At 46.0% G+C, this 26,757-nt stretch overlaps 1 protein-coding gene across 1 annotated transcript in view; it reads right to left on the minus strand.

The window, feature by feature from the left end:
- Positions 1 to 26,757, minus strand: part of KDM8 (lysine demethylase 8) — a 287,000-nt gene that overhangs the window by 83,952 nt on the left and 176,291 nt on the right. Inside the window, exons 5-6 of the mRNA XM_044061201.1 lie at positions 26,608 to 26,757; positions 25,935 to 26,027 (exon numbers count right to left, since the gene is read on the minus strand). Coding sequence (XP_043917136.1) covers positions 25,935 to 26,027; positions 26,608 to 26,757 — 243 coding nt within the window. The remainder of the gene's footprint in view (positions 1 to 25,934; positions 26,028 to 26,607) is intronic.

Raw genomic sequence — 26,757 nt, forward strand, 5'->3', positions numbered from 1 at the left:
TAAACTGTGTATGAAGGAGTGTTGAAGGAATTTTTAACTGGTTATTCTGCTCTTCAGTTATAAAAAAATTAAGCTTATTTCCTGCCTTTCTTGTTAAGTGGTACAGACTATTTGTAGGCTTCTGAGCCCCCAAGCCCTTCTGTGTTTGAGGGAAGCCTTCTAGCTTGTTTTTTTTTTTTTCTTGTAACTAGCCAGTTTTCTAGTTTCAGCACTCAAATCTGTTTCTTTGATCTCAGCACTTGTTCAGAAAAAAAAAAAAAAAAAAAAAAAAAATTCATCTGCTTTTACTGTACTTGTGTTTTTACCTACTTCTTTTTACTTTTGCATCATCTTAAAATACTCAATTGTATTTATTACTGCTTGGTGTAACTCATTCTAAGCCTTTTGGTTTAAACACTTGGGCTTCGGACCAGTTAGTTGTTTTGCACTGAGAGGTTTGTGGTCTGCACTGTTGTGGCAGAACAGGTAGCTTACATCCTTCTAGGTTGAGAACTGCTGATTGAGGGCTCAGTGTCTGTTATTCTAAAAGTGTATTAATTCTGGTTTAAGCACTTGGGCTTTCAAGCCAGTTATTTTACATTAAGAGGGTTCGTGGTCTGCACTCTTGTGGGAGGAGAGGCTGGACTCTGCCCTTCTGAGCTGGGAATTTCTGGTTAAAGGCTTATAGTGCATGCATATCTGAACTGTTTCTTACTGAAGTTGGTGCCTTGTTTGCTGTGGCATAGACTGGATTCGGGCCTGCTGGATCTAGCTTTGTTTGTGTAACTTGAGCACTAATCCAGGCATTCTCTAAAGTATTCAATGGTATTTATTACTGCTTGGTTGTAACTTGATTAAAGTGTAGCTATCATTCAAGTCTTTTGGATTAAGCACTTGGGCTTCAGACCAGTTGTTTTACATTAGGAAGGTTTGTGGCAAGCACTGTGGTGGCAGGACAGGTAGCTTTCATCCTTCTAAGTTGGGAACTGCTGATTGAGAGCCCAGTGTCCAAGTGTATTAGTTCTGGTTTAGGCACTTGGGCTTCAGGCCAGTTATTTTACATTAAGAAGGTTCGTGGACTGCACTCTTGTGGGAGAAGAGGCTGGACTCTGCCCTTCTGAGCTGGGAATTTTCTGGTTAAAGGTTTATAGTGCCTGAATATTTGAACTGTATCTTACTGAAATTGGTTCACCTTGTTTGCTCTATCATAGACTAGATCCAGGCCTACTGAATCTAGCTTTGTTTATATACTTGTTGTTTGTTTGCTTGTTATTTCCCTGGAAGCTAATTCACCTAATACGCAACTTCTCAGCGCTTCTGTGGATCACTAGTGATATCTGCATTGCTTACTGTACTTATTTCCTTGTTTCACTTGAAAGAAAGTTACTGTTTGTCGTTTTTGCATTTAGTTACTTGTATCACATTGCACTCAAGTTACCTGGCACTTGCTCACTAAAGCAATTATATAAGTCAGCACTAAAAATTAAAAGCACTACACCCTCACTCCCCACTGGCCCTTGTTTTCAATTAAGGATTTCCCAATATTATTCTAGCATGTCCAAAGGTCAGTTGTCAATCTCCTCTCCGGTCCAGCTGGTGAATCTGGGAATCTTGAGGCAATGTTATAACTGCCTCATGTACACAGACAACCCTCTCCTCCTCCCACATAACACAAATACTTGAGAGATGCAGCTATTTAGCCAAACTGGAGGCTGAGCTCTCTCAACTCAGGACTGGCAAGACCAGACAGGAGGAGAAGGCAACTACACACACCACAAAACCAGCCTCACATAATGCTACCACTCCACTGAATCAAACACATAAACACACAAAGACATACTCGAGGCTCTGAGTAAAATTTACCTAAACAGCAGAGGCCTCCAAAGCAGACACCCAAACAACTGCTACCTCAAGACACCCCACAAGCAACACATAAACCACAAAAGCAGTGTGCAAAGCAGTCACAGCCCTTAAGGCCAAATACAACACCAAACATACTTGTCATAGGTGACTCCATAGTCAGACACACTGACGTCCCACTCACCAGGCTGAACAAGGAGAGGGTCACAGTAAGCTGCCTATCGGGCGCTAGAATCCGCCACATAACACAAGCACTGGGTCACTCCACAGCAAGTACAAATATGACACAGTCATTGTCCATGCTGGTGTGAACGACCTGAGACGCACTCCCTGGACTGCATGAAAAGAGACATAGAGGAGCTCTCTGATTATGTAGCCCAGGCAGGTATGACCCTAACCCTGAGCAGTATCCTTCCTTCACCAAGAATGATGCCACAATATAGAGACAAGATGATCAGCTTTAACAATTGGCTTAATGTCTGGTGTCATTCAAAGGGGATCCAGTGTCTGTCTGCCTGGGATGACATGCTTGACAAGCCACGCTGCTTCAAGGGACGGCTTGCACCTGTCACCCTGGGATTCGGATATTGGCTAAGGCTCTTGCCACCCCATAGTGCCTTTTTAGGCAAGGCTCAAATTCTAAACCTACCACCCTAGAAAACAAAAATGGGAAGAAATTGAGGGTAATGCTGCTCAATGCCAGAAGTCTAAATCTCAAAATGCACGCACTCGAGGCCCTTCTCAGTATGGAGAACATCGATGTCTGTGCTGTAACTGAAACCTGGTTCAAGGCTCCTGAGAGCACCCGGCACTATTAGGTTTTACCTCATATCATGCGTTCGCCCCAAAACCCGGACCACTCCACAAAAGGAGGGTGTATCCATATTCATAAAGGATACTCACACCTCCAGGTTGGTGGCAACGCATGAAGCTTCGAAACCATCCAGGTGCAACTAACAATAGGCAAAACTGCTCTACAAATTGTAGCATGCTACAGGCCACCCTCTCAAACTCAGGAAACCCACACAGCCTTCCTGAAGACACTGGAGGGTATAAATGTATCTCCAAACACCATCATATTGGGTGACTTCAACTACCCGAATATAGACTGGGAACATTACTCAAGCCCTAACTTTCTAGCCCAACGGTTCCTGGAGTTCATAAATTCAAATGCCATGGAACAGCTAGTCACTGTTCCCACGAGAGGAGAAAATATACTAGATCTCATTGTCACAAACATGGGGACAAAATGCTCCACACGAAGTATATCCCTCATTGGTGAGATCTGATCATAAACTAATCTCACTGGAAATCCACATCCCGCCCCACCCCAAACAAAAAGACCATAGTGAAGAACTTCTCTAAAGCAAACTTCACACTACTCAAGACTGGTGTGGTATCCTTCAAGGCCCCTGAGTCAGAGGAAACCACAACCCAAGCTGCGGAAGCCCTTACAAATGCCTTCTATGAACACCTCCAGGACTGCATGGATCAGGCAATCCCAAATAAAACCAAGACTCTTTCCACAAAGGGCAAACGTCCAGTCTGGTGGACCCCAGCCATTAACAAACTTTACAATAAGAGGAGAAAGCTATTACATGATAGAACAAAATCCATAAAAGGGAAGTCACCCTGATCATTATTAGTAAAAATTACGAGCACTCATAAAATCAACTAAGGCCAATTTTGAGAGAAAATTGCCATGGATTCAAAGGACAATCATAAGGCCTTTTTCAGCTATGTTAGGAACCTGGGTGGAAACTCACAGATATGCTCAGAATTAGTCCAAAATGATACAAAAATCACTGAACCCACAGACATTGCCAACATACTGGCAGACAGGTTCAGTGCAAACTTCACCCCTCTCCCCTAAAGGAGAGATAACTATCCCAGCCGAGTGTAGCCTCCCGGACATCTCAAATGCGCAGGTGAAAGCTGCTCTCTCTAAAGCTAAAAACACAGCATCAATGGGACCGGATGGTGTCCCCGGCTGTGTGCTACACGAGCTAAATGAGGAATTAAACCCGCACATAAGGCAGCTGTTTAATCTCAGCCTTACCACAGGATACGTGCCCAAGGAGTGGCGACGGCAACTGTGGTCCCACTCCACAAAGGTGGCGCCTCACGGACCCTGGTAATTACCGCCCCATAAGCTTAACAAGTCTAGTCTGCAAAGCTATGGAGAGGATCATAATGGAGCTCATAAACAAAGATATAGGGACTTGCAGACATTGGACCCGACCCAGTTTGGCTTTGTCAAGGGAAGATCATGCCTTTTGAACTTGGTCGACTTCTTCAAATAGTCACCAAGCCCATTGATGAGGACAAGAGAGTCCATACAGCCCACCTTGACCTTGCAAAGGCTTTCGACACAATACCCCACTCGGGTATTGTAGAAAAACTTACCAGCTTAAATGTAAACCCATATGTCACAAGATGGGTTGCAAACTGGCTTAAGGACAGAACCCACAGGGTTAGAGTTGCTGGCGCTGTGTCAGACTCCAAGCCGGTCACAAGTGGTGTCCCACAGGGCTCGGTCCTTGGCCCCTATTGTTTGGCATCTACTTCTCAGAAGTACAGGCCAACATGGGAGGACTTTGGCTGACAAAGTTTGCAGATGACTGCAAACTGGGCCATAGTGGAAAGTGCATCGGACACTGATATCCTTCAGAAGGGACTCACGGAAACAGATAGCTGGTGCCAGAGCCATGGCCTGAAGTTAAACGCCAAAAATGTATAGTCATACCCTTCGGGAAAACAAGGTAACCCCAAGCTACCATATAGGTGGCAATCCACTAAGCACAGAAGAGGTTATCAGGGACCTGGGGACCCAGGTTGACAGTGGCCTTTCTTTGACACTCACATTGCTAAAGTGGTTAGAAAGACCTTCTACATTGCCCACCTGATCATGAAGGGATTCACATCCAGATCTAGTGAGGTCATTGTTCCCCTGTACTCTTCACTTATCAGACCAATGATCGAGTACAATGCCCCATTCGGGATGTATCTCACCCGACATCTGCAGCTATTGGAGAGACCCCAATAGTTCCTCACCATTAGGATAAAGGACTCCAAAATCTGTCATATGCTGCCAGATTGAAGAAACTCCAGCTCTATTCAGTCGCATACCGTCTGCTCAGAGGTGACATGTGCCTGACATACAAGGCCATGTCCAACCCGAATTAATGGACATGCTCCACCTCAAAAAATCCAAATCCACCAAAACCACTAGAGCAAGCGACTTAAACCTTAGCACGGATATAAATAGGACGTGCTGGAGGGATAGATTTATCACTCAGAGACTCCCTATGCTGTGGAATAAAATCCCGGTCCATGTGAGGCAGAGCACCTCGCTGACTCTGTTCAAGAGAAATCTAGACCTGCGGATGGGAGATCGTAGGTTTACCCCGGGAATCATCTCTGGGTCACTGCTGGACAGAGGCACAACAAACTAATGGGCACAGTATTTTTTCATATAAGGGGTGGCGTAAGCCACAATAATTTGGGCTAGGCTTATAAATGCCTTAGGGCAGATAGCCTAGTATAAACCTATGAACCTATGAACCTATAAATGCTACCAACAGTTGTTCAGATTTCCTTTGAGGCTTAGTCCTGTCCAAGTAGAATCTAAGTTGTCTGTGCACATCTAAGGAATGCAGTATCCCATTCCCCTTTATTCTGTGGATTGGGAAAGAAGGTTGGCAAATGAATGGACTGATTAAGTGCCACACTGGATACCACTTTGGTAATGAAGGATGGATTGGTTCTGAGTGACACCCTGTCCGCATGAAAGATGATGGAAGTCTCTATTGCCATAAGGGCCTGTAATTCAGATACCCTTCTAGTTGAAGTGATTGCTAAAAGGAAAGCTGTTTTCCCAAGAAAGAAATTTTAAGTCTGCAGTAGCAGCTGGCTCGAAAGGAGGTAGAGAGTTTCTCCAAGACAAAGTTACGGTCCCAGGCTGGTGTTGGAGCTCTCCTGGGTGGTCTCAAATTTTTGGCCCCTCTGAGGAACTGCTTGAGCAGTGGCTGAGAGAAGAGGGAAGGTTCTGTGTTATAATGAGCTGAAATGGCGGAGGCGTGGATTTTAATGGAGGAAAAAGACAGGCCCTTGTGAAGCATCTCAGTTAAGTACTGTAAAATCTGAGGTAAATTGGGCGCTGCTGTGCTCATCCCTTGAGACTGGTTTCAGGCACAGAATCTTTTCCATTTTTCAGCATAAGATTTTCTAGTACTAGGCCTCCTTGCCTCTAAAAATGATAATCCATCACAGGTTTGCTGAGGGATGGTAAAGGAGAGATTAAGTAATTAGCCAGGCTGCAAGGTTCAGTGTTGGTAGCTGAGGGTGCAGAATCTGGTTCTCCTGCTGAGACAGCAGGGAAGGAGTCTGAGGCAGGTGCTATGGAGATGACAGTGACACACTGCGCAGGAGGGGGTACCAGTGTTGGCACGGCCAGTCTGGAGCAATCAAAATCATTCTTGGTTTGTCCTGTTTGACTTTTAGTAGTACTTTGGAGAGCAGAGGCAGAGGGGAGAAAGCATAGACTGATAGGTTTTTCCAGCTAAAGGACAGAGCATCCACTTTCCAGGCTTGTTTGTGGGGAGTCCTTGTGCAAAATGTGTCCAATTGGTACTTCTGGGGAGAGGCAAACGGGTCTATATCTGGGCTCCCCCATTTGCTTGTCAACATGTTGAAAATCCTTGGTTCCAGTTTCCACTTCTGTGGGTCCATGAGGTTTCTGCTTAGTTCATCTGCCAGTGTACATAATTTTCCTGGCAGGAATTGAGCTTGTAGGTGCACTTGGTAGCTCAAGGCTGTGCTCTACAATGCCATGGCTAGTCTGCAGAGGAGGTAAGAATGTGTACCCCTCTGCTTGTTTATGTACCACATAACAGTGATGTTGTCCATCTTTACCATTAGTTGTCCTGGAAGAATGTGGTTCTTGAAGGCTAGAGCATTCTGTACAACTAACATTTCTTTTTGATTGATATGCAGGTGCATTTGACTTCTGTTCCATTTGCCCTGAATGCACTTCCCTGCCAGGTGAGCCCCCCATGCATAGTCTGATGCATCTGTTGTTGGGGTTTGGGCAGCAGGGAGTGGTGTGAAAGGTAGTCTCTTGTTTTGGTGGCAGGCCTCTGCCCACCAAAGGAACTCTAGGCCTAGGCAAGGTATGACAGGAATCTTTGTTTCTAGGTTTTGAGAATGTTGACACCATAGGCTTTTTAGATACCACTGTAGTTTCCTCATATGCAGTCTTGCATATGGAATTAGAAGTACTGACAGAATGTGCCAGTGTTTTCGGTGGGAAAACACTTACGTTTTTCAGTCCCCCAGAATCTATTACAAGTTGTTACAGGATTTTCCAGATCCTACAGCATTGCCTCTTGTTATGTCTGCTTTAGAGGATGTGTATATCATAGCAACCATTTGAAATGTTGGAACATGCTAGAACGAGTCCTGAAATATGTAGACTGGATAACTGTAAGAACAGACTTAATATACTACGTCTGAGATACCATTTATCAGAACACTCCCTTTTCTCTAAGGTATGCTGCCCTCCAAATTGGTATATACATGTTTTTTTTTTTTTTTTTGGGGGGGGGGGGGGGTTGCCCCCCCCCCTGCAAAAAAAAAGTTCAAAGGAGAAGAGCAATTTTCAAGATTTGCTCTTTTGTGTTTTCAATATTTTTTCCAGCTTGTTGGTAATCATTTCAATTAAATTTTAAATCATTTCTCTTGAACCTCTTCCGCAGCCTACATTTCTTCCTCTTTTTCTCAGTTTAGTATGACCAGTATTTCACCATGGAGGTGTAATCCTCAGTAAACTGTTAGTTATTGATTTCTTATATCCAGACACAAGAACTTCACAAATGTTTTCAAAGTCCTGCTATTTAGTCACACAACATTATTTACCTCCGAGGAAATCATGTCCATAGAATTTGATTAAAAACATTCAGATCGAACAGATCAGACTTATCAAAAATACTCCTTTGTTAATTCATACAAAAAGCTTTATTATATTAAATTTAAAAGCCAAATGATCTCAATTGCCTAATGGACACAGTTAATCTCAGAAATTTTATCTGGAATATTTATAATATCCTGAACTATGCTGATGCTCTCATTAATGGTCTTGCTGATGTCACTGCCACTACGAAAATTCTTGAGAAGTGTGACATTCCACCCTTGAAGAACCATCATTATCCCCAGCTCTACAGGTGCTCGGATATTCTTCAGGTTTCATCAAAAAAGGGAACTTCAGTACTGAAACTCTGATCTGTGATCAGCTGCTATTCCTAAAGTTTCCTTAAAGTATGGATCATCCAGAGAGGCTTTGACGAGGACATCTCAGTCAACTAGTAAAGGGGGAAATTCTGACTCTCCTCTCTCTCCATGTAGAATAAAGATTCAAAGTGATATGCAGGAAAATTAGAAGTTATGTACTCACCATAACGTTCCATCTGTGTAGGTGTATTCATTTGTCTGCAACCTGTGGGTTATGGATCCGATATCGGATCCGAACCGGCATGGTTTTCCAGCTATGGATCCAAGCTCTCAGCTCCTCCCCTCACCCATAATGCCCTGCTCTACCCTCATGACCTCAGATCGAGTTTGCCAAAGCAACAAAACCCTAAAAAGGGTAACATAGAATATGCAGGAAACTGAAAGGCCAGGGGGATAGGAGGGCGGGATGGTTGCAGACAAATGAATACACCTACTCAGATGGAACGTTATGGTGAGTACATAACTTCTAAATCTGAAGTAGGATATTCATTTGTCTGCAACCTGTGGGACAGAGTCCCCAGCTACCTGAATCTTGGGCGCCATCATGGAAGGATATTCCGAGCACCGCGAGCCAAAGGATGCTCTACCCCTAGATGCAAGATCCAACTTATAGTGGGAAATAAACGTATGAGATGAAGCCCACGTGGCTGCTGCACAAATATCATCTAGAGGAATCCTAGCCTTGAAGGCTGCCGAGGTAGATACTGACCGGGTTGAATGGGCATGAACACCCTCCGGTGCGGGCCTTCCTGAAGCTTGATAAGCCAATAAAATGCACTGTGAAATCCAGCGGGACAGAGAAACTTTAGAGATTGGCTTGCCCAAATTGTATTTTGCAAAGGAAATAAACAGCTGGTCGGATTGCCTATGACCAGCTGTCCTGTTCAGATAAAATCTAAGTTGCCTGTGAACATCTAGTGAATGTAGCTTATATTCACCTTTGTTTTCATATTTAGGGAAGAAAACAGGGAGGTTAATGGATTGATTGATGTTTGCTTCAGAAGCGATTTTAGGAAGAAAGGACGGGTTGGTCCTGAGGGAGACACGGTCCGGATGAAATACCAAGTAAGGAGGTTTAGCTGATAATGCTTGAAGTTCAGAAACTCTCTTGGCTGATGTAATGGCTACCAAAAGGCTGTCTTGTAGGACAAGAATTTGAGATCCACCGTAGCCGCTGGCTCGAAAGGAGGCGGTCAAGGCCTGTAGGACCAGAGAAAGGTCCCAAGGAGGAACTGCTTGTTTTATAGGGGGCCTGAGAAGAAAAGTACCTTTAAGAAAAACTTTACACAATTTGGCTGACATAAGAGGATTAGAGTCATGGCCAATGTGATAGTGAGAAATTGCCGCCAGTTGTACTTTGACTGTAGAACTGCTGGCACCATCGTTAAAGAGAGTGGTTAGAAAGTCAAGCACTAAAGGAAGAGGAACCGTGAAGGGATTCAGGCCTTGCCGCTCCGCCCACAAAGAGAAACGTTTCCACTTGCTTCGGTAAACCTTTCTAGTGGATGGTTTATGAGCTGCCACCAAATTGCCTTAACCGGTGATGAAATACCGAGTCCTTATCAAGAGTGGAACTGGAGCAGCCAAGCGGTCAGCTTCAGGTTGTCCAGATTCGGAGGAGGAATGCAGGATGGATGGGATATCAGATCCGGGATGGGATCTAGAATCCAAGGAGGATTCACCGAGTGAGACCTTAGGAAGGGGAACCAGATCTGTCGAGGCCAGAATGGAGCAATGAGAATCATTCTGCAACCCACCCGAGAAGCTTTCTGAAGAACTTGGAGCATCAGAGGCAAGGGTGGATAGGCATACAGAAGACCGGGTGGCCAAGCATGCACCAGAGCGTCTCTTGGGGTACCTCCGAAGGAGGTATTAGAGCGAAAAACTGTCGCACTTGGTGTTTGAGGGAGAAGCAAAAGATCGCATGAAGGGTTCCCCACCGTGCGAATATGCGTTCCGCTACTTGACAATTGAGAGACCACTCGTAAGGGGTCAGAATGGTGCGACTGAGCTTGTCCGCTAGGATGTTGGACCGACCGGAATGTGCGTTGCTATTAGAAAGCGATTGGTGGAGATTGCCCATTCCCAAACTCTCATGGCCTCTCGACAAAGAGGGTAAGACCTTGTTCCCCCTTGCTTGTTGATGTACCAGACAACAGACATGTTGTCCGATTGAATCGCAATTGTTCCCAAGGGAAGAAAGTCCTGAAGTGCTAGCAACGCTAAGAGCACTGCTCTCATCTCTAGAACATTGATATGCAGTAAGGTCTCTGAATCGCTCCACGTGCCTTGGACGGTCCGCCATAAAGTGCCCCCACCCGAGGCGGAGGCGTCCGTGGTCACCGTGGCGAGAGGGGGAGAAGCACAAAATGGGCGGCCTTTGTGGAGATCCGGGGAGTGGAGCCACCACAAGAGGGACCGCTTGCAAGCCTTGCTGATCGCTATGGGATGATGCATGGGGAGAGCAAGGTAAGACCACTGTACTAAGAGCGTCCACTGTAGAATGCGCATATTGAGCCTGGCAAGAGGAAGAAGTGCTATAGCCGATGCCATGGACCCTAGAGCCCTCAGGACCAACTCCGCTGGAACAGAACTTGAATGGAGAATGGCCCGCACCTGGAGCTGCAGATTTAGAACTCTGTCCGCAGTGAGGAAGGCTCGTAAACTCCTTGTGTCTAGCCTGGCCCCTATAAAATCTAAGAGCTGTGTGGGTGCCAGGTTGGATTTCTTTGTATTTATTGTGATGCCCAGAAAGGGAGCAAGATGGAGAAAGGAGTCTCGCCAATAGAAGTAGATGCCTTGTTGGGGCGGTAAGAAGCCAGTCGTCCAGGTAGGGAAAGACCTGCACCCCTGAAGCCTCAGGTGGGCCGCTACCACTGCTAATACTTTGGTGAACACCCTGGGGGCTGTGGTGAGACCAAAGGGAAGGACCCGGAACTGGTAGTGACTGGCTCCCAGCCGGAAGCGGAGAAACCTCCTGGAGCGCCTGTCCATCAGGATGTGGTAGTACGCGTCCTTGAGGTCTATCGAGCACATCCAGTGATTTTCTCCCAGAAGGGGAGAATAGATTGCAGAGTGACCATTCGAATTTTTCTTTGGGGACTGCCAGATTCAAGAGAGAGAGGTCTAGGATTGGTCTTAGTTCCCCGTCTTTTTGGCACTAAAAGAATCTGGAGTAGAACCCTGATCCGATCTGGTCTGGGGGAACGGGCTGGATGGCTCTTTTCTTTAGCAGATGGCCAATTTCTGCCAAAGCGGCCTCCCGTTGACCGGGTGGGACGTCTGGGAGGGACTTCAACTTTGGAAGGTGAAGGAAAGGAATGCGATATCCCCTGGATATGATTTGGAGAACCCAGCGGTCCGATGTTATGGACTCCCATGCCGCTAGGTGCCCCGAAAAACGTCCCCTGCCTGCCTCCAGAGTAGAGCAGTCGGGCAACCCCTCAGGGTTGCTGCGGGCCGTTCAGAGAAAGGTTCCCTGGACCCGAAGTTTCTGGGAGCCCCTCTGCCTCTAGGGCGGCGTCCTCCCTGTCCTCCTCTGCCACGGAAGGACTGGTTGTCCGGAGCAGGCTGGGACTGCTGCGACTTCCGGAACCACATCTTCTTCTGACCCTTTTGGTTCCTAGAATAGGGCCTCTGGGGTGCAGAGAAGCGGATTCTGACGGCAGACAGCGCCTTCCGTCCTTTTCGCTCTGGGTCAACGTCGCGAACGGTCTTGCCAAACAGAGCAGAACCATCAAAGGCGTTAACGACGCTTTGAAGGGCTCAGAAAAATCGCAGTGACGGAGCCAGGCCTTACGTCTAGTGACCAGTCCTGTCCCCGCAGCTCTAGCGGCGCCTTCCGTTGCATGGGAGAGTAGCCGCATAGAAGTATTTGTAACTGACCTAAGAGTGGCCATACGGGTGGAGTGCAGAACTCTGTCCTCCTCCGAAATGGACTCAGGGGGGGATGCAGCGTATTCCTTAATAAGATCTCGCTGCATCCTAATGACATGTGCCAAATAGTTCAGCGCCCTTACAGAGAAGGTCGTCGAACTGAACATCCGCTTCCCCAAGCGGTCCATCATCCGAGACTCCTTGCTCGGTGGGTGGACTGAGGGACTCTCCTGAGCCAGTTCCCTCTTTGTGGCCGCCGTCAACATGGCATCTACCGGAGGCCCCTTACTCCAATGGGCCCGGTCGGATGGCGGACTAAGGATCCTATCCGGTCTTTTGGGAATTGGCTCCACGGTGTCCGGTTCCTTCCACGCCCTGGTGGTAATAAGGTCCACCAGGGGGTCGGCAGGGGGGGACACCCAAGAGGTAGACGGGCCCGTTTCAAATGCCTCCAAGAACACGGACTCGTCCGAGGAAGACTTGGGGCAGACCACCCCCTTATACGGAGTATTTCCATGATGTCTCCAAAGGAGACATCCTCGGGGTGACCGTGGGGAGCCTTCCCTTCCTCCAAGTCCGTGTCTTCTGTGAGAGACTCGGGAGTCAATGTGCCTCCTTTGCGTATGCTTGCGAGGGACATCCTCTGGGGGCCTGGCAGAGGAGTCCTCCCAAGCACCAATTTGCTCCGTAGGAGCAACTTGGGGCACAGAAACGGGCTGCCCCAGGGGCCGGATGGTGGAAGCCTGGCCCAGTGCAGAGGGAGCGGCGGAGCCGGAACAAGTGCCGGGGTCCGGAGACCCTCAACAGAGCCCTCTCCACTACATCAAAGCCGAAGGGAGCCGACCTCGACCAAAGGATCTGACAATCGGCTCCCCTCGGATCCGAGAGTGGACCGAGCGCCCGGCGCCGGATCCGGCGACAGTACGCTCCGACACAGACGGCGCCGAAGGAGCACTGATCCCCGGATCCGGCTCGATCCAGGCTCCGAGGTCGGGTCCGACGCACTCGAGGGCAGGGTCGGATCCGAAGTACCAAGTACTATCGGCGCCGACCCACCCCCGGCTCCGCAGCTGCTCGGCTCCAGCTGCTCCGGACCCGGGTAGCGGGTCGGAGAAGGAGCAATAGGCTTAAAAAAGGGTGTTGGGCTCCCCGGAGGGAGGCAAGAGCACTCCCATCTGCATCTGGGCCTGGATGAACCTTCTCATCATCCGGTCCAGATCAGCATCAGAAAGGCTATGAGTAGATCTCGACGAGGCTACCGAGGTAGGCCTGGAGTGCCTCCTCGATAGCCTCGACGGAGATCGGGTCTCCTCCTCCTCAGGACCCGGTGAAAAGCACACAGGGGACCGGAGCCGAGAAGGAGGAGACCGAACCGACAACGGAGCCGGAGGAGAAGCCCGCTTGGCTGGCGGGGCCGAAACAGAGGTCTCGGCCCGCCGCTTGTGGTGCTTCTCCCTCCGGTCCTTTTTACTAGCATCCCTCTCCTCTCCAGAAGCGGGAGGTTGAGTCCCAGGAGCAGGAGGGGGTGCCACAGGGGGAACAACCGTAGCCACAGCTGTTCCCGAAGGAGCGGAGGCCGGAGCCGAGTCTGGCGGTAAAAGACCCGCCAAGACAAGCTTGGACCTCCGCTCCCTCAGTGCCCTGGGGTTGAACCCTGCACAAATGGAACAACCAGATGTGAGGTGTTCAACCCCGAGACACTTAACACACCGAGTGTGGCCATCAGCCGGTGAGAGCTTATGGCCACACTCGGAGCATTTGGAAAAAATAGATTTAGGCTGATCAGCCATAATCTATAAACTACTAAAAGCTACTAAAAGTAACTTAAAACAAAAAGACACACAGGCCCAACACACACACTCTACGCAACAGCGAGGGGAGGGAAAAAAAATTACTTAATTTAACTCAAATTAAACTTATCAGAAAGGGAAACCTAAACTTTCACACAGAATTACACAAAAAACTAAAAATTTTCTGTTTTAACAGGTAATAAATCACCACTTAGCTGAGAGCTATGAATGCAAATCCAGTCACCAGCGCGGCAAACGAGATCTGGGGTCATGAGGGTAGAGCAGGGCATTATGGGTGAGGGGAGGAGCTGAGAGCTTGGATCCATAGCTGGAAAACCATGCCGGTTCGGATCCGATATCGGATCCATAACCCACAGGTTGCAGACAAATGAATATCCTACTTCAGATCTCCTATTTCTTGAATATGTCCTGCACTCCCAGCCAGTTCTGGAGTGGACTGGGGTGTACCACATGAAATTTGTAGATGTTTCAAGGCAATTTAGTCTCACTGTCATTAATTCCATTACCAATTCCCACCCACAGGCTGCACCCCCCCTTTCTTAAGAAAGGCTAGGCCAGTTAGTTCAGGGGTGAATTTGAGGGTAACCATCCAGTCATCCAAGTTCTGTTTGAAGGATGATAAGGTATTGTACTGCTTAACTTGCAGGGGCAGTTTATTCCAGAGATGGAGAAGATGCTGCACAATTTAGGCCCCTGGATTTAGTGTTTGCTATGTTATTAGATTTGCGGAGATACATGAGATCAGGGCCAAAAGGGTCACGAATAGCGCAGTAGGCAAACCACAGATCACGTCTCAAGAACCTATCAGACAGCAAGGAAAGGGATAGAGCCTTCTGGTTTCCCTTGGTAGCCAAGGTACTTAATCTTCTTAGTTAGGAAACTCTGGGTCTTCTCAGGTTCATAGGTACACACTGGGCTATTGTCTTAAGGTCTTAAGAAGCCAAGCTTTACATCACATTGGTAGTGTTTAGTCCTTATACTTCATATACAGATAACCCAAAGGTGGGTCAATTACATGCTTACAGGTACTTAAGCTACTGTTCCGTGAGGATCTTTAGAAACCTAGCCATACATTCCCTTGAAGTTTTTAGCCCTTACATTTTCAGTATAAAAGGCCAGAAAGAAGCAGAACATTTACATGCTGCCCCTGTCCGTGAGACATAAGGGTGGTAAACCAGGGTGAATATGTGGTTACTCATCCATTTGTCCAGATAAAAAATACTGTAAGACAAGTACGCTGCTTTATGTGGAGGAGACTATGATTCCAACGAAGTTGTACTTTCTGTGATCAGTCCCTCCAACGTTTTCTATTTATGTTGCAAAAGAGACCGACACTAGACTTGCAAATGTGCAGCAGGTCTGACAGAACAAGGTCTGTTGAGGCTGTGTACCCAAAGAAGGAAACCGCTCCTCAGTAGCCTATATGGCACTGAGACAAGGGGACAAGGTTTCGAGACAGTCAACATAGTCTTAAGATCTAGGCTCTTGATCTTCTACAACAGAAAGTGTGGGCATTCAAGGTGTGACAAGTGCTTGAACAGATGCATACCTAAAGGGAAATTATATTCAATGACTGGTTCTCATTAGGCTGATCTTTATACTCCACGATCAGTCTAATGAGAACCATGTAAAGTGGAATGACTACATCCATGGATCTGTATGGAGTATCTTTAGATCTAAGCTGCGCAATGACAAAGGATTTCCTTACTACAGTGGACACATGGTGATCAAAGACAGTCCATATTTGATACAGGTTAGCAGATCTCTCACTACAGGATAAATTAATTTGGGTATTGATACAAGTCAGCAACATTTTGTTAAATTTGGGGTAAACCTGGCTAGGTTTAAAATGGCTCTTGGGCCAATAGCCTGGCAACCTCTATTTTCAGGGGTGTGTTGCCAGTGTGAGAGTTGCAAGGGGAGTCATGCTTGCTGAAGGCTACGGGTATATATTTCTTGGCGTTTAATTTTATTGGATAGTTTTGACACCAGTTGTTTGGGACACACCCTCTCAGAGAATCTTGGTATTCTCCAAGGAATTTATAATGGCATCGTGTCTTCTGTCAGCTACAAATTCTTAACATTAGCACTGACCTCCTAGAAGTAAATACCAAAGAGGAGTGGCCCAAGAAATAAACTCTGAGGTGCAACTCTAGTCACAGATATCTCTGGAGGAGGTAGAGCCACCCACCCTAACTTCCTGAGTTCTATTTATGAGACAGTTTGCTATCCAATGAGTTGCATAGAGATTGACATTTAACTGGGAAAGTTGTTCTATGATATCAGTATGTGGAATGATGTTGAACAGCTTTACAAGGTCTAGATAGGCTGCATGCACTGTTTTGCCCCATCCACTACTTCAGTAACTTTTTTGAAGACATCGACCAAGTTAAGTAGACATGACTAGCCCTTGACGAATCTGAACTGGAACAAGTCTAGAGCCTGTATGTTACTTATACCCTTAATTATTATTCCATAACGATAACTTCCATAGCCTTACAGTTGGAACTGGTCAGGGTTATGGGTCTACAATTATCAGGGTCCACTGCAACCCAACCTTTGAGGAAGGGAATGACTGTTGCTGTCCTCCATTCATCCAGCATGAAGCATGTTTTGAAACAGATATTGAATTGCATCTGTAAGGGATTAAACAAGTCATGTTTCAGGTTGGCTAATAGGCAGTCTGCAATGTTATCTGGCCCTATATACACTGTTTTTGGCATTAGATAGTGCCTTGAGAACTTGTTCTTAGGAGATTTGGGAAGGTGTTGGTATGTGATCCGAGAATCCCAAGGGGGGAAGCAAGTTTGAGCTAAATACTAGTAACCTGGCTATGTTTTCTAGGTCCAAGTATGTGATACCAATTTACTACCAACTCTGCACAGTGCTGGGTATTGTTTCTGTGATTTTTGACATATTTAAAAGGTGGGTTTGTGGTTACCCTTTGTCTAGCTGAGTATTTTTACCTCATATCTGGATTTGGTTGATATGATCAGGGTCTGGAATTCCTTGTTCAGTTTAGCAACACTGTTATTGGGAACTCAGAGACTTAGACTTATTTTTGCGTGCAATGAGTTTTTGTACTTTATTATAGAGCCTTTTTATATTATATACCATGGGGATTTATTTTTTGAATTCGGTGCTTGCATGTTTGTGAGGGGAACGGGTGCAGATATTCATGCACAGAATTTATTAGCAATGAAAGATTCTGCAAAAGCTGCGAGGGCATCAAGAGGGATGGGGATTTAGAACTTAGCCATGTCATCAGTTTTAGAGATTAGTGTTTGCATAATTTCTGGATACCAAGAAATGTGTATATGCTTCAGATTTCAGTCTTAATATGAATGCGATTAACATGTGGCCCAATTTGACAAGGGAAGAATTTACAATTGGTGGGGAGCAATACTACACCATACTGGTAAGGAACAAGTCCAGGATTTTAGTGCCTGATTGGAGTGCAGACTAACTGACCCAGACAGTTTGCACTGATGAAGTCCAGAAATCTCTAGGCATATATGTTTGACATGTCTGGTGAGGTACATCCCAAAGGGGTTAGTGTACTTTATAATTGGTTTAATCACTGCTAAACCTAAGGAAACAATGAGCTATTCAGACAAGGTAGATGCACCTTTAGCTATTAGCTAAGCTAAATAGAAAGATTTTACGTTAAATGATAAATCGATGAAGAGGGAACCGTCAACTCAGATCCCTTCCCTCATTTTTGCTTAATAATGGTATATTGTCTATACTACAAGTCGAGGGCAGGGTTGTCTACCAAATGAAACAATACTACACTTTATCACATTCATTTAATCTCAGCCAATTTTTCAGCATGCCAGGTAACAAGCAGGGTAAGTTCTTTCCGAAAGGTGTCTTGACAACAGCGAGTTTGCAGTCAGGTGCAAACACAGTTAACCAGAGGTCTTGGTTCTCAGTTTGGAGATGAAAGATGTAATGTCAAAAAGGAGGGGTCCAAGAAGAGAGCCCTTTCACTACACTAGTATCCTTCATATCTTGACATGAGGCACCTACAAGACTTATAGTGGCTCTGTCTTTTAGCCAGTTTGCTTCCCGTATTATCACAAAGTCTCTACAGTTAAAGCACTTAGCTTATTTACAGTGCACACAAGGGGTTTCGTTACGTGCACTGGTTAGGTCAAGATACACTGTGTGAATAAACACAATCACAGTCAACAGCCTGCGTGACTCTCAAAGAAGTTAACTAAATTTAATATGAGAGACCCCTTCTCTGACAAACCGACAGTAGCTGCTGCTTGGTGGACTAATGTGAAGGGAGGTCTACAGGCTAAATGAATCTCTCAGCTGTAGCCTGCAAGTCTGGTGTTGTGGCCTTAACCTTAGAGACTTAAAAGCCTTCTGACACAGCCGGCTCTTCTGTACATATTCAATCAGCAGCCATTAGGCTGTTAAAATGCAGTCAAAGGCAAGTGGAAGTGGCAAGACAAATACAGACACCATGTAAAAAGTGGAAATTATTTGTTAAAAGTAAGGAGCTCTCCCTATGACTGATAAGTTTCATAGCTCTTTATGTAATGCCTCTATTAATTAATGATACTTTGCTTAAAGTTTGTATATTTTTAATTACTTGTTTGCTATTTTATTTATGTAATGCAATTTTCTTCAGAGCTTTTCACACTGGACTTCTGCTGAAAAGGGGTAGCTTTCTTCCTACTCAGACTATCTCAGTAAACAACTGCAAAAAATAAATAAACGAGGGCGTGTGAAAATGGCACTTTGCGAGAGCCAGCATGTAGAAGGTTTCCTGGGACCAGAGAAATACACTACTTTGGAAGTAGGGAGAAAAACCCACCAGGTTCCAAGCTTACTACTGCCACAGGCCATGCTATCTGTAACTTATAATTTGGACTTCTTCACAAAAGTATGTCACAGGGGGGAGCATCCCTGCATGACCTTTTGCAGTTTTTGAGACAGGGTAGAACCATGCCTTCAAATGAGACTCCATAGAGAAACCAGGCCACAATACTTTCTCTTATGCTGTCATTAATCTTTCTACCTTGTGTTGAGCATCTGACTGGTGATCCTCCACAAAGTTATCATCTGAGCATGCTCTTCTTCTGGCCTTGACCAGTTTTTTCTTAGTAAAGTGGAGAGCAAGGACACCAAGCTTCAAATGTCAATGGTAGCAAGTGGAGCTGTTAGTTTGCTGGTACCTACAGTATCCAGGAGTAATACAGCATGTATGAATACCATTCTAAAAGAAATAAAATGCTTAAAATGGCACATATGCAACACCCTCATGAAGGGGGGTTCACCTTCTGCAATCCACTTCTTAACTTATTCAAAGACTAGCCAGCTCCATTGGTGGAGAGGGATGAAGTCCTAACTATAACCAGAATTTGACAAGTGACACCTACTGGAGCTGGCTTGGGACAGAACAGCAATGATGCTCAGCCTGCTCACCCCTTCTTTTGGGGGTGGGATACGCAGAGAATATGCTTCATTCTCCATAGATGAAGTCCTAGAAGAGATCACAGCTCACACTGAATGGGTGCAGCCTACAATGGGGGAAGCAACTGATTATATCATACACAGAGATGTGGTGTACACTGCAAACTTGCAAAGGCTTACTGCAACCAAAGCACGGGTGTAACTCTGCATGTGCAGGGAAGGCTAGGGCTTGATGAGAAAACCACTGTCTCATGTTATGCAAACGAAGGCTTAAAGGCTTACATTCCCTGCTAGGTGAAGTTTTGCCCCCCCCCCCCCCCCCACCAAGTATAAATGGGCTACAGGGCTCTTACCCAAGAATCATCATCAATCCAAACAGCAGCTAGAAGGGTAGGTATTGATGGTCAGCATGGGTACCCAACTGCCCCCCCCCCCTCAAATATCCAACTCCAGAGTTGCTGCAGCTTGAAGGGGAGATTCCTTTTTAATAAAAACCCTTGGCAAAACTGATTTCTTATGTCTGAATCAAAGATTTGCACACCTGACCCTCAAAAACAATGGCCAACTGCCTACATGAGAAAGCTGTGTAAGATCACAAGGAATCCCTACATTAGACTGCAATTACCACACTCAGTGTTACAAGGCAAGCATGGAATAGGCCTTTACTGCAAAAATTACATGGAACTCGCTCTGAACAATGTGACTGTGAATGCAGGTGAGAAGAGTATACTCTAGCAGGTAGTGTATCAACTGTGGTGTAGACAGCACGGCCATAGATCTCCTGCAGCATAGCTCTCTTGGTTAAGTTGATGAATTTTGTTTTTAAATAATAAAAGTACAGATGGCAGATCTCATTAGATGGACCCATTTTAGAAGGTCTCCAAGAAGAATAGTCTCACCCTTTGACGTAAAGTACAGTTGTGTACACTTACCATAAATGTAGATGTTAAAGAGTGTATTCACTGTTGCAGTCATCATATTCGGGTTATCCCTGCCAGGGTAGCCTTCAGTCGGCCCGAATATCAGAGGCTTAGTATTTCTGCGTCGGTTGCTGTCGCTCCAGGACTGACGTAAGGTCGTCAGTAGTATAAAATGAGGCAGCTGACGACATTACCTCAGTTTTTCTTGCCTTGTCAGGAGCCCCCAAGAGGGAGATAGGTTATGGTGGAAGAACACCACCAGTAGAAAGCAAATACCAGAAGTGCCTTAGAGAGAGAGAGAGAGAGAGAGAGAGAGAGAGAGACAAGGGTAATGGAGGGAGGGAAAACAGGTCTGCAACAGTGAATACACTAACATCTACATTTATGATGTGTACACAGCTGTACTATGTTCATCGTGTTTCACTGTTTCAGTCATCACCTTTGGGTGGATTCCCAAAGCTGAAGAAAAGGGTGGAAGGCAGTCAAGAAAACTGGGGGCTGGCTAGGATGCCCTGCAAGACTACGGTGGCAAAGCCTGCCCTGGATTTGGAGAAGATAGGCAAGTGGTAATGCTTGAAGGTATGAATTGATGTCCATGTTGCAGCCTCCAGGATGTCCCTGGTGGGGACCCCTCTGAGGAAAGTTGCAGAGGTGGTGGTTGCTCTGGTAGAATGTGTCCTGACCCCCTTAAGGGGAGGTTTCCCATGTTGTTTGTAGCAGAAATGGATGCAGTGTGCTATCCATTTGGAAATGGTTTGTTTGGATATGCTTTGCCCTCTGCTCCTGCAGCAAAGCTGACTAACAATTGATCAGTCTTTCTGAATGCTTTCATCCTGTCTAGATAGAATTTGAGCTGTTTGTGTACACCTAGAGTGTGCAGTATCATTTCCCCCTCATTTTGTGGATTAGGGAAAAAGGTGGGCAAATGAATAGATTGGCCGAGAGCCACAATGGACACCACTTTTGGCATGAAGGATGGGTTAGTCCTGAGGGAGACCCTGTCTACATGGAAAATGATGAAGGACTCTACAGCCATTAGTGCTTGTAGTGCGGACACTCTTATTGTTTAAGTGATGGCCAGAAACAAGGCTGTCTTCCATGAGAGAAACTTTAACTCTGCTGAAGCTGCTGGTTCAAAGGGGGGCAAGGTGAGTTTTTCCAACACAAAGTTTAGGTCCCAAGCTGGGGTGGGTGCTCTTCTGGGTGGCCTCAAGTTGTTAGCCCCTTTCAGGAACTGTCTGATGACGAGGTGTGAGAAAAGAAGGGGCTCTGTGCTGAAATGAACAGAGATAGCAGAGGCATGAATTTTAATAGAAGAAAAGGATAGACCCCTGTGTAGTAGGTCAGCAAGGTAATCCAGGATGAGGGGTAGGGAGGGCTGTGCCGTTCCAGGCTAAGGGCTGGATCCAGGTGTAAAATCTTTCTCATTTGTCAACATAAGACTTTCTAGTGCTAGGGCATCTGGCCTCACGTAAAACATCTAGAACCGGTTTGCTGAGATTGGCAGCTTGTGCAGTGGTCAGGGAATAAGCCAGGTTGCCAGATTGAGGGTCTGCCATTGGGGATGCATGAATTCACCTTCCCCCTGGGTCAGGAGTGTTAGGATCTGAGGGAGATGCCATGGTGGTAGAGGTGACAGGCTGCACAGCAGTGGGTACCAGTGCTGGCATGACCAGTCTGGGGCAATCAGGTTTGTCCTTGGTTTTTCCTCCCTTATTTTGAGCAGTACCCTTGTAATGAGCGGTAGTGGGGGAAATACATAGCCCGAGAGGCTGATCCACTGGAAGGATAGAACATCCACTTTCCAGGCCTTGCAGTGAGGATCCATGATGCAGAGCTTGCTGAGCTGATGGTTGGAGTGGGACGCAAAGAGGTCGACCTTCGTGGTGCCCCATTTCTGAGTTACAAGGGTGAATGTTCTTTGGTCTAGCTGCCACTCATGTGGGTCTAGAAGATTTCTGCTTAAGTTGTCAGCCAGAGAGTTTAGAGAGTCTGGCAGGAATTGTGCTACTAGTTGTAGATGCATGGCTGAGGCCGGGTGCCAAAGGGTCATGGCGAGCTTGCACAGAGGGTACGAATGAGTCCCTCCCTGCTTGTTGATATACCACATCACAGTGGTGTTGTCTGTTTTGATCGGTAGAGTCCCCGGGGAGAGGAGGTCTGAAAGCTGTCAGTGCGTGCTGGACAGCTAACATCTTTTTGTTTGATGTGCAGCTGTATTTGATGTGGGCTCCATTGGCCCTGTTATGCACCTGCCGTTCAGGTGTGCACCCCAGGTATAGTCTAATGCGTCTGTGGTGAGGGTCTGGGCGGCATGGGTTATGAGAAGGGTAGTCACTCGTGGTGGTAGCATGCTGCTGCCCACCAAAGAAAATCTTTCCTTAAGCAAGGTATCACTGATAGAAGGGTTTCCAGGTGTTGACACCAAAGGCTTTTAAGTACCATTGTAGTTTCCTCATATGCAGTCTGTCATATGGAATAAGTAGAATGCAAGAAGACATGAACCCCAGAGCTTGCAGGATTTTCCTTGCAGATAACTGGGGTCTGGTGGCTAGTTGAGAGAAATAAGCTGTCAGGTAGGTTTGCTTTTCTGGTGTAAGGAATGCCATCTGGGATGCTGTGTCCAGGCTTGTTCCCAGGAATATAATTTTTTGGGTGGGCACTAGTTTGGATTTCTTCTAGTTGTTAGTATACCCTATGGAGATCAGTAGGTCCTTTACAAAGACCAGGTGCTTGAGCATCATTTCTTGTCGGTTTGCCTGAATTGGGCAGTCGTCTAAATATGGGTAAATTTGAATATTTCTTTGCCTGCAAAAAGCAATGGCGGGAGCCAGACATTTTGTGAAAACTCTGGGAGTAGTAGATAAGCCAAAGGGATGCGCAGAGAACTGAAAGTGCAGTGATCCTGCCCTGACATGCAGATATTTCCTGCATGACTTCCTGACTGGGATATGTAAGTAGGCTTATTTTAGGTCTAGGGTGGCTAACCAAGTATCCTTGGAGAGCATAGGTAGTAGTTGCTGGAGGGTGAGCATTTTGAATTTTGGTATCACCAGAAAGGTGTTTAGAATGGATAGATAGAGGATGGGGTGGCCAGGTGCCCTCTTTTCTGCATTCTAGAAGAGTCTGGAGTAGAAACCTTGGCCTATCTGTTCTGCAAGAACGTGCTCATAGACAGCAGGGAAAGGATTTGCTTTTTGGCCTCTGCCCACTGGTTCGGGGGAAGATCTGGGAACCCTTTTGGGGTTGGTAGAATGTGGAAATAAAATTTTTATCCCTGGGACACTATGTTGAGGACCCAGTGGTCCTTGGTAATGGTGGCCCAGGTGCTTGCGTGGAAGGAGTGTTTCCCTCCTAGGGGCAAGCGCAAGTGGGCAGAGGGAGGGGATGGAAGTGGACAGCCATTGTGAGTTCCTACCATGAGGGAGTGGCTTAGCACTTCCTGGTTTTGAAGAGAAGGAACTCCATTGCTTAGATCTCTGCATTCCCTGGGACTGCTGTCTGGGGGCCTGCTTCCCCGGGAGGGGGGAGGAAAGGACCAGTGCTTGGAGGGCAATGCCTACTGAACCCGGGTGGCTGGACCTGCAGGAAGTCCTTAACTGTCTGCATAGATTTAGCTTTTTCTTTCATCTTTTTTAAGACCTCCTCTGCCTTGGTGCCAAATAAGTTTTCTTTGTGCAAGGGTGCGTCCAATAATTTGGATTTGACATGGCCTGGCAAGGGCTATTCCTTAGGCCAAGCATGCCTTCTAAGGACAGAATCAGTGACTGCTGCCCTGCAAGATGCTTCTAGGGCATCAAAACCACATTGTAAGGTGTGCTTAGTTACTTGATTTGCAGACTGCATTAACTCTTATAACTCTATTTTCTGCACAAGCAGGAAAAGATGACATTTTTTGTTTGAGGAGTTCCATGGTATGTTGCTGAAATTTAGCATATGGAACTGACAATTTAGTGCTCTAATAGCAAGAGTAGCACAGGTGTATAGTTTTTTACCCCATCAATCCAATGCTCGGGAATCCCCATCTGAGGGGGTGGGATTCTTAGCAGAAGTTGCTTTAATTCCTTTAGGCCCTTGAGAAATAAACTCAGGGTCAGCAGTAGGATTTTTGAAAATAAATTTATGAGAGTCAGGGACTCTAATACCGGTCAGGTTTTCTGGAAGCAGGAGGGAGGGTGTCAGGAGTCTAACTAGATTCCATGAAAGCATCATCCACAACATCCAGGACAGGAGGAATGGCCAGAGGTCTATGCTGTGGAAGATCTAAGAATTCCCAAAGTCTCTTTTTAGACTGACTGTAGTCCTGACATTCCCATTGGAAATGCTCCCTTCAAGTATGTAGGGTTTCCCCAAAGGAAAAGTCCTTGGATGGAGAGGCTGAAGGAATGGATTCCTCTGCATCAGAATCCTCATAAGCAAAGAGGGGTTGCATGTCTTCATACTCAGATGCATCAGAGTCATCGGAGTCATCGGACTCCTGTTCAGACAAAACTACTGGGGACAAATCTCTCTTTTGGAAGGGGTAGCTTGGGTTCCCCTGATCAGCGTTATAAGGTCTTCTTCCTTTTTAAGCATTTTGAGGCAAGGAAGCAGATGCCCGAAATTGGGTAGTCAGTTTCTTGGGTGTGGTTCGTACCCTGGGCCTTAGAAACTCTGTAGTTTTCGAAATAATGGTAGATGTGAAAGAAGTCTGTCAGTGTCGAGAATCAGTAGTGCAAAGTACTTCCTCAGAAGCCAGTGCCTGCTCAGTGGCTCCAGACCCATCCAAGGTAGAGACAACCGCAGGAGCCTTAGTCGAACAGTCTCGTGGCATACCGGACTTCGAAAGGGTCTCGGTAGCGGCCTGCGAATCCACAGAAGCGGGCATCACTGAGGACCAGAGAACTGACGACTAGCTTAACGTAAGCACTGTCGGTAGGTTTAGACCTGCATGGCCTGTCTCTATCTTTATCCTTAGGTTTTTTTCAGTAGATCTGCTGTCGGATGGTTTACTGAAGCCATATTGGAATTCGAGGACTGACAGCGAAAATGTCTAGCTACAATAAGGGCCCGACGATGTATAGCTCTGGCACTGAACAAAGCACAAAAGCAACAGCGGGGGACATTGTGGTCTGGGCCTAAGCAAGTGATGCAGTAAGAATGAAAGTCTCTGTGTGGTATTTGCTTTCCACAGGCGAGACAATTGTTAACTTTTTCTGACATTGGTTAGAGAAAGAGAAAAGGATCCCCAACGAGGTACTTGGCTTTAGAAGACTTCAACTTCAATTCGGAAAAGGAAAACTCGGGTAGCAGGTGACCGGCACTCGTGCGAACTGCTTCTGCTTCAGGCTCCTCAGCAAGAAAAACTGATGTAATGGCATTGGCTGCCTCGTTTTATACTAATGACGACCTGACGTCAGTCCTGGAGCGATGACGACCAATGCAGAAATACTAAGCATCTGGTATTCGGGCCGACTGACTGCTACCCTGGCAGGGATAACCCAAATGTGATGACTGCAACAGTGAAACACGAAGAACATCTACTACTACAGCAGCAGATTAGCAGCCTTTGAAATGTGGTACTTACTCTATTAGGAACTATTTATGTGAATCCCAACAACAATGTGTAAGGTGTTGACAAAGCTCTATGGAGTCTGAACATACCAGCAAGAGCCACGACAAGCAGCTGTGAAAGAGAATGTTACCAAACAGAGTCTTGAAACTTAATGCAATATAAAGACCAAAATAAAACAACTGTCCTTTCAAGTGGTTATTAGTTTGATAGTAATACCTGACTTGTATTGTGAAGCAGATGATTCTCATGTGGGTAAAGCTTTTCGGTCTCAGAGTCCGAATACAGTCGAATATATTTTCGTCCAACAACCTGTAGTAAAAATTCAGAACAAAATGCATATTATTTTCTCTTGGAAAGAAAAATTATAACGAAAGGCTATAATTTAGCTGCAGTGCCACACTGCAGAAAACAGTTTAATTAGGTAATGCGACTACAGGAACTAACGAAAACAAAAAGCTGGACAATATCCTTTCGCACCTTTAAAAGTGAATATGCCTGCTAAACAAGCTAGCTCTTCAAAGCAGCTAAGGATTATCCTGAGATCTAAAGAGTGACACACTAAACCAAATGGTTTATATGTCCAGCACTACAACTCGTACCAATGATCTAACAAACAATTTCAGGATCAACTGTCAAGGCAATGACTTAGTGCTCAAGACACTTGACTGCACTCTTTTTTGCCTCTCTTAACTCTATCTAAGATTATATCTGAAGGAAGTTAATGACCAAGTTCTGACTGTAAGGGTGAAACTTACTCCATAATCGTGGAAGGTGTTAGTCCAATATATAGGTAATTTTGTTTTTAAATTACAGACAGTGATGTTTACATTCCCCAATTTGGTTAGTTCCATTTCCAACAACACTAGTAAAACACTACTTTTGTACAAACCTGAGCTAAAAAGTTCATCTGGGGATCCTGATGGAGAGGGGAAACTGTACCCCTAGGACCAAACCACGCATTTATAGTAATGTCATCTTCATCACCATCACCAAGGCAACAGTAATCTGGGATACAGATGTCCTGTTTCAGTTCTGGAAT

The sequence above is a fragment of the Protopterus annectens genome, chromosome 2.part0 (genome assembly GCF_019279795.1).
Source record: "Protopterus annectens isolate FY-2018-M chromosome 2.part0, PAN1.0, whole genome shotgun sequence".
Lineage (NCBI taxonomy): Eukaryota > Metazoa > Chordata > Ceratodontiformes > Protopteridae > Protopterus > Protopterus annectens.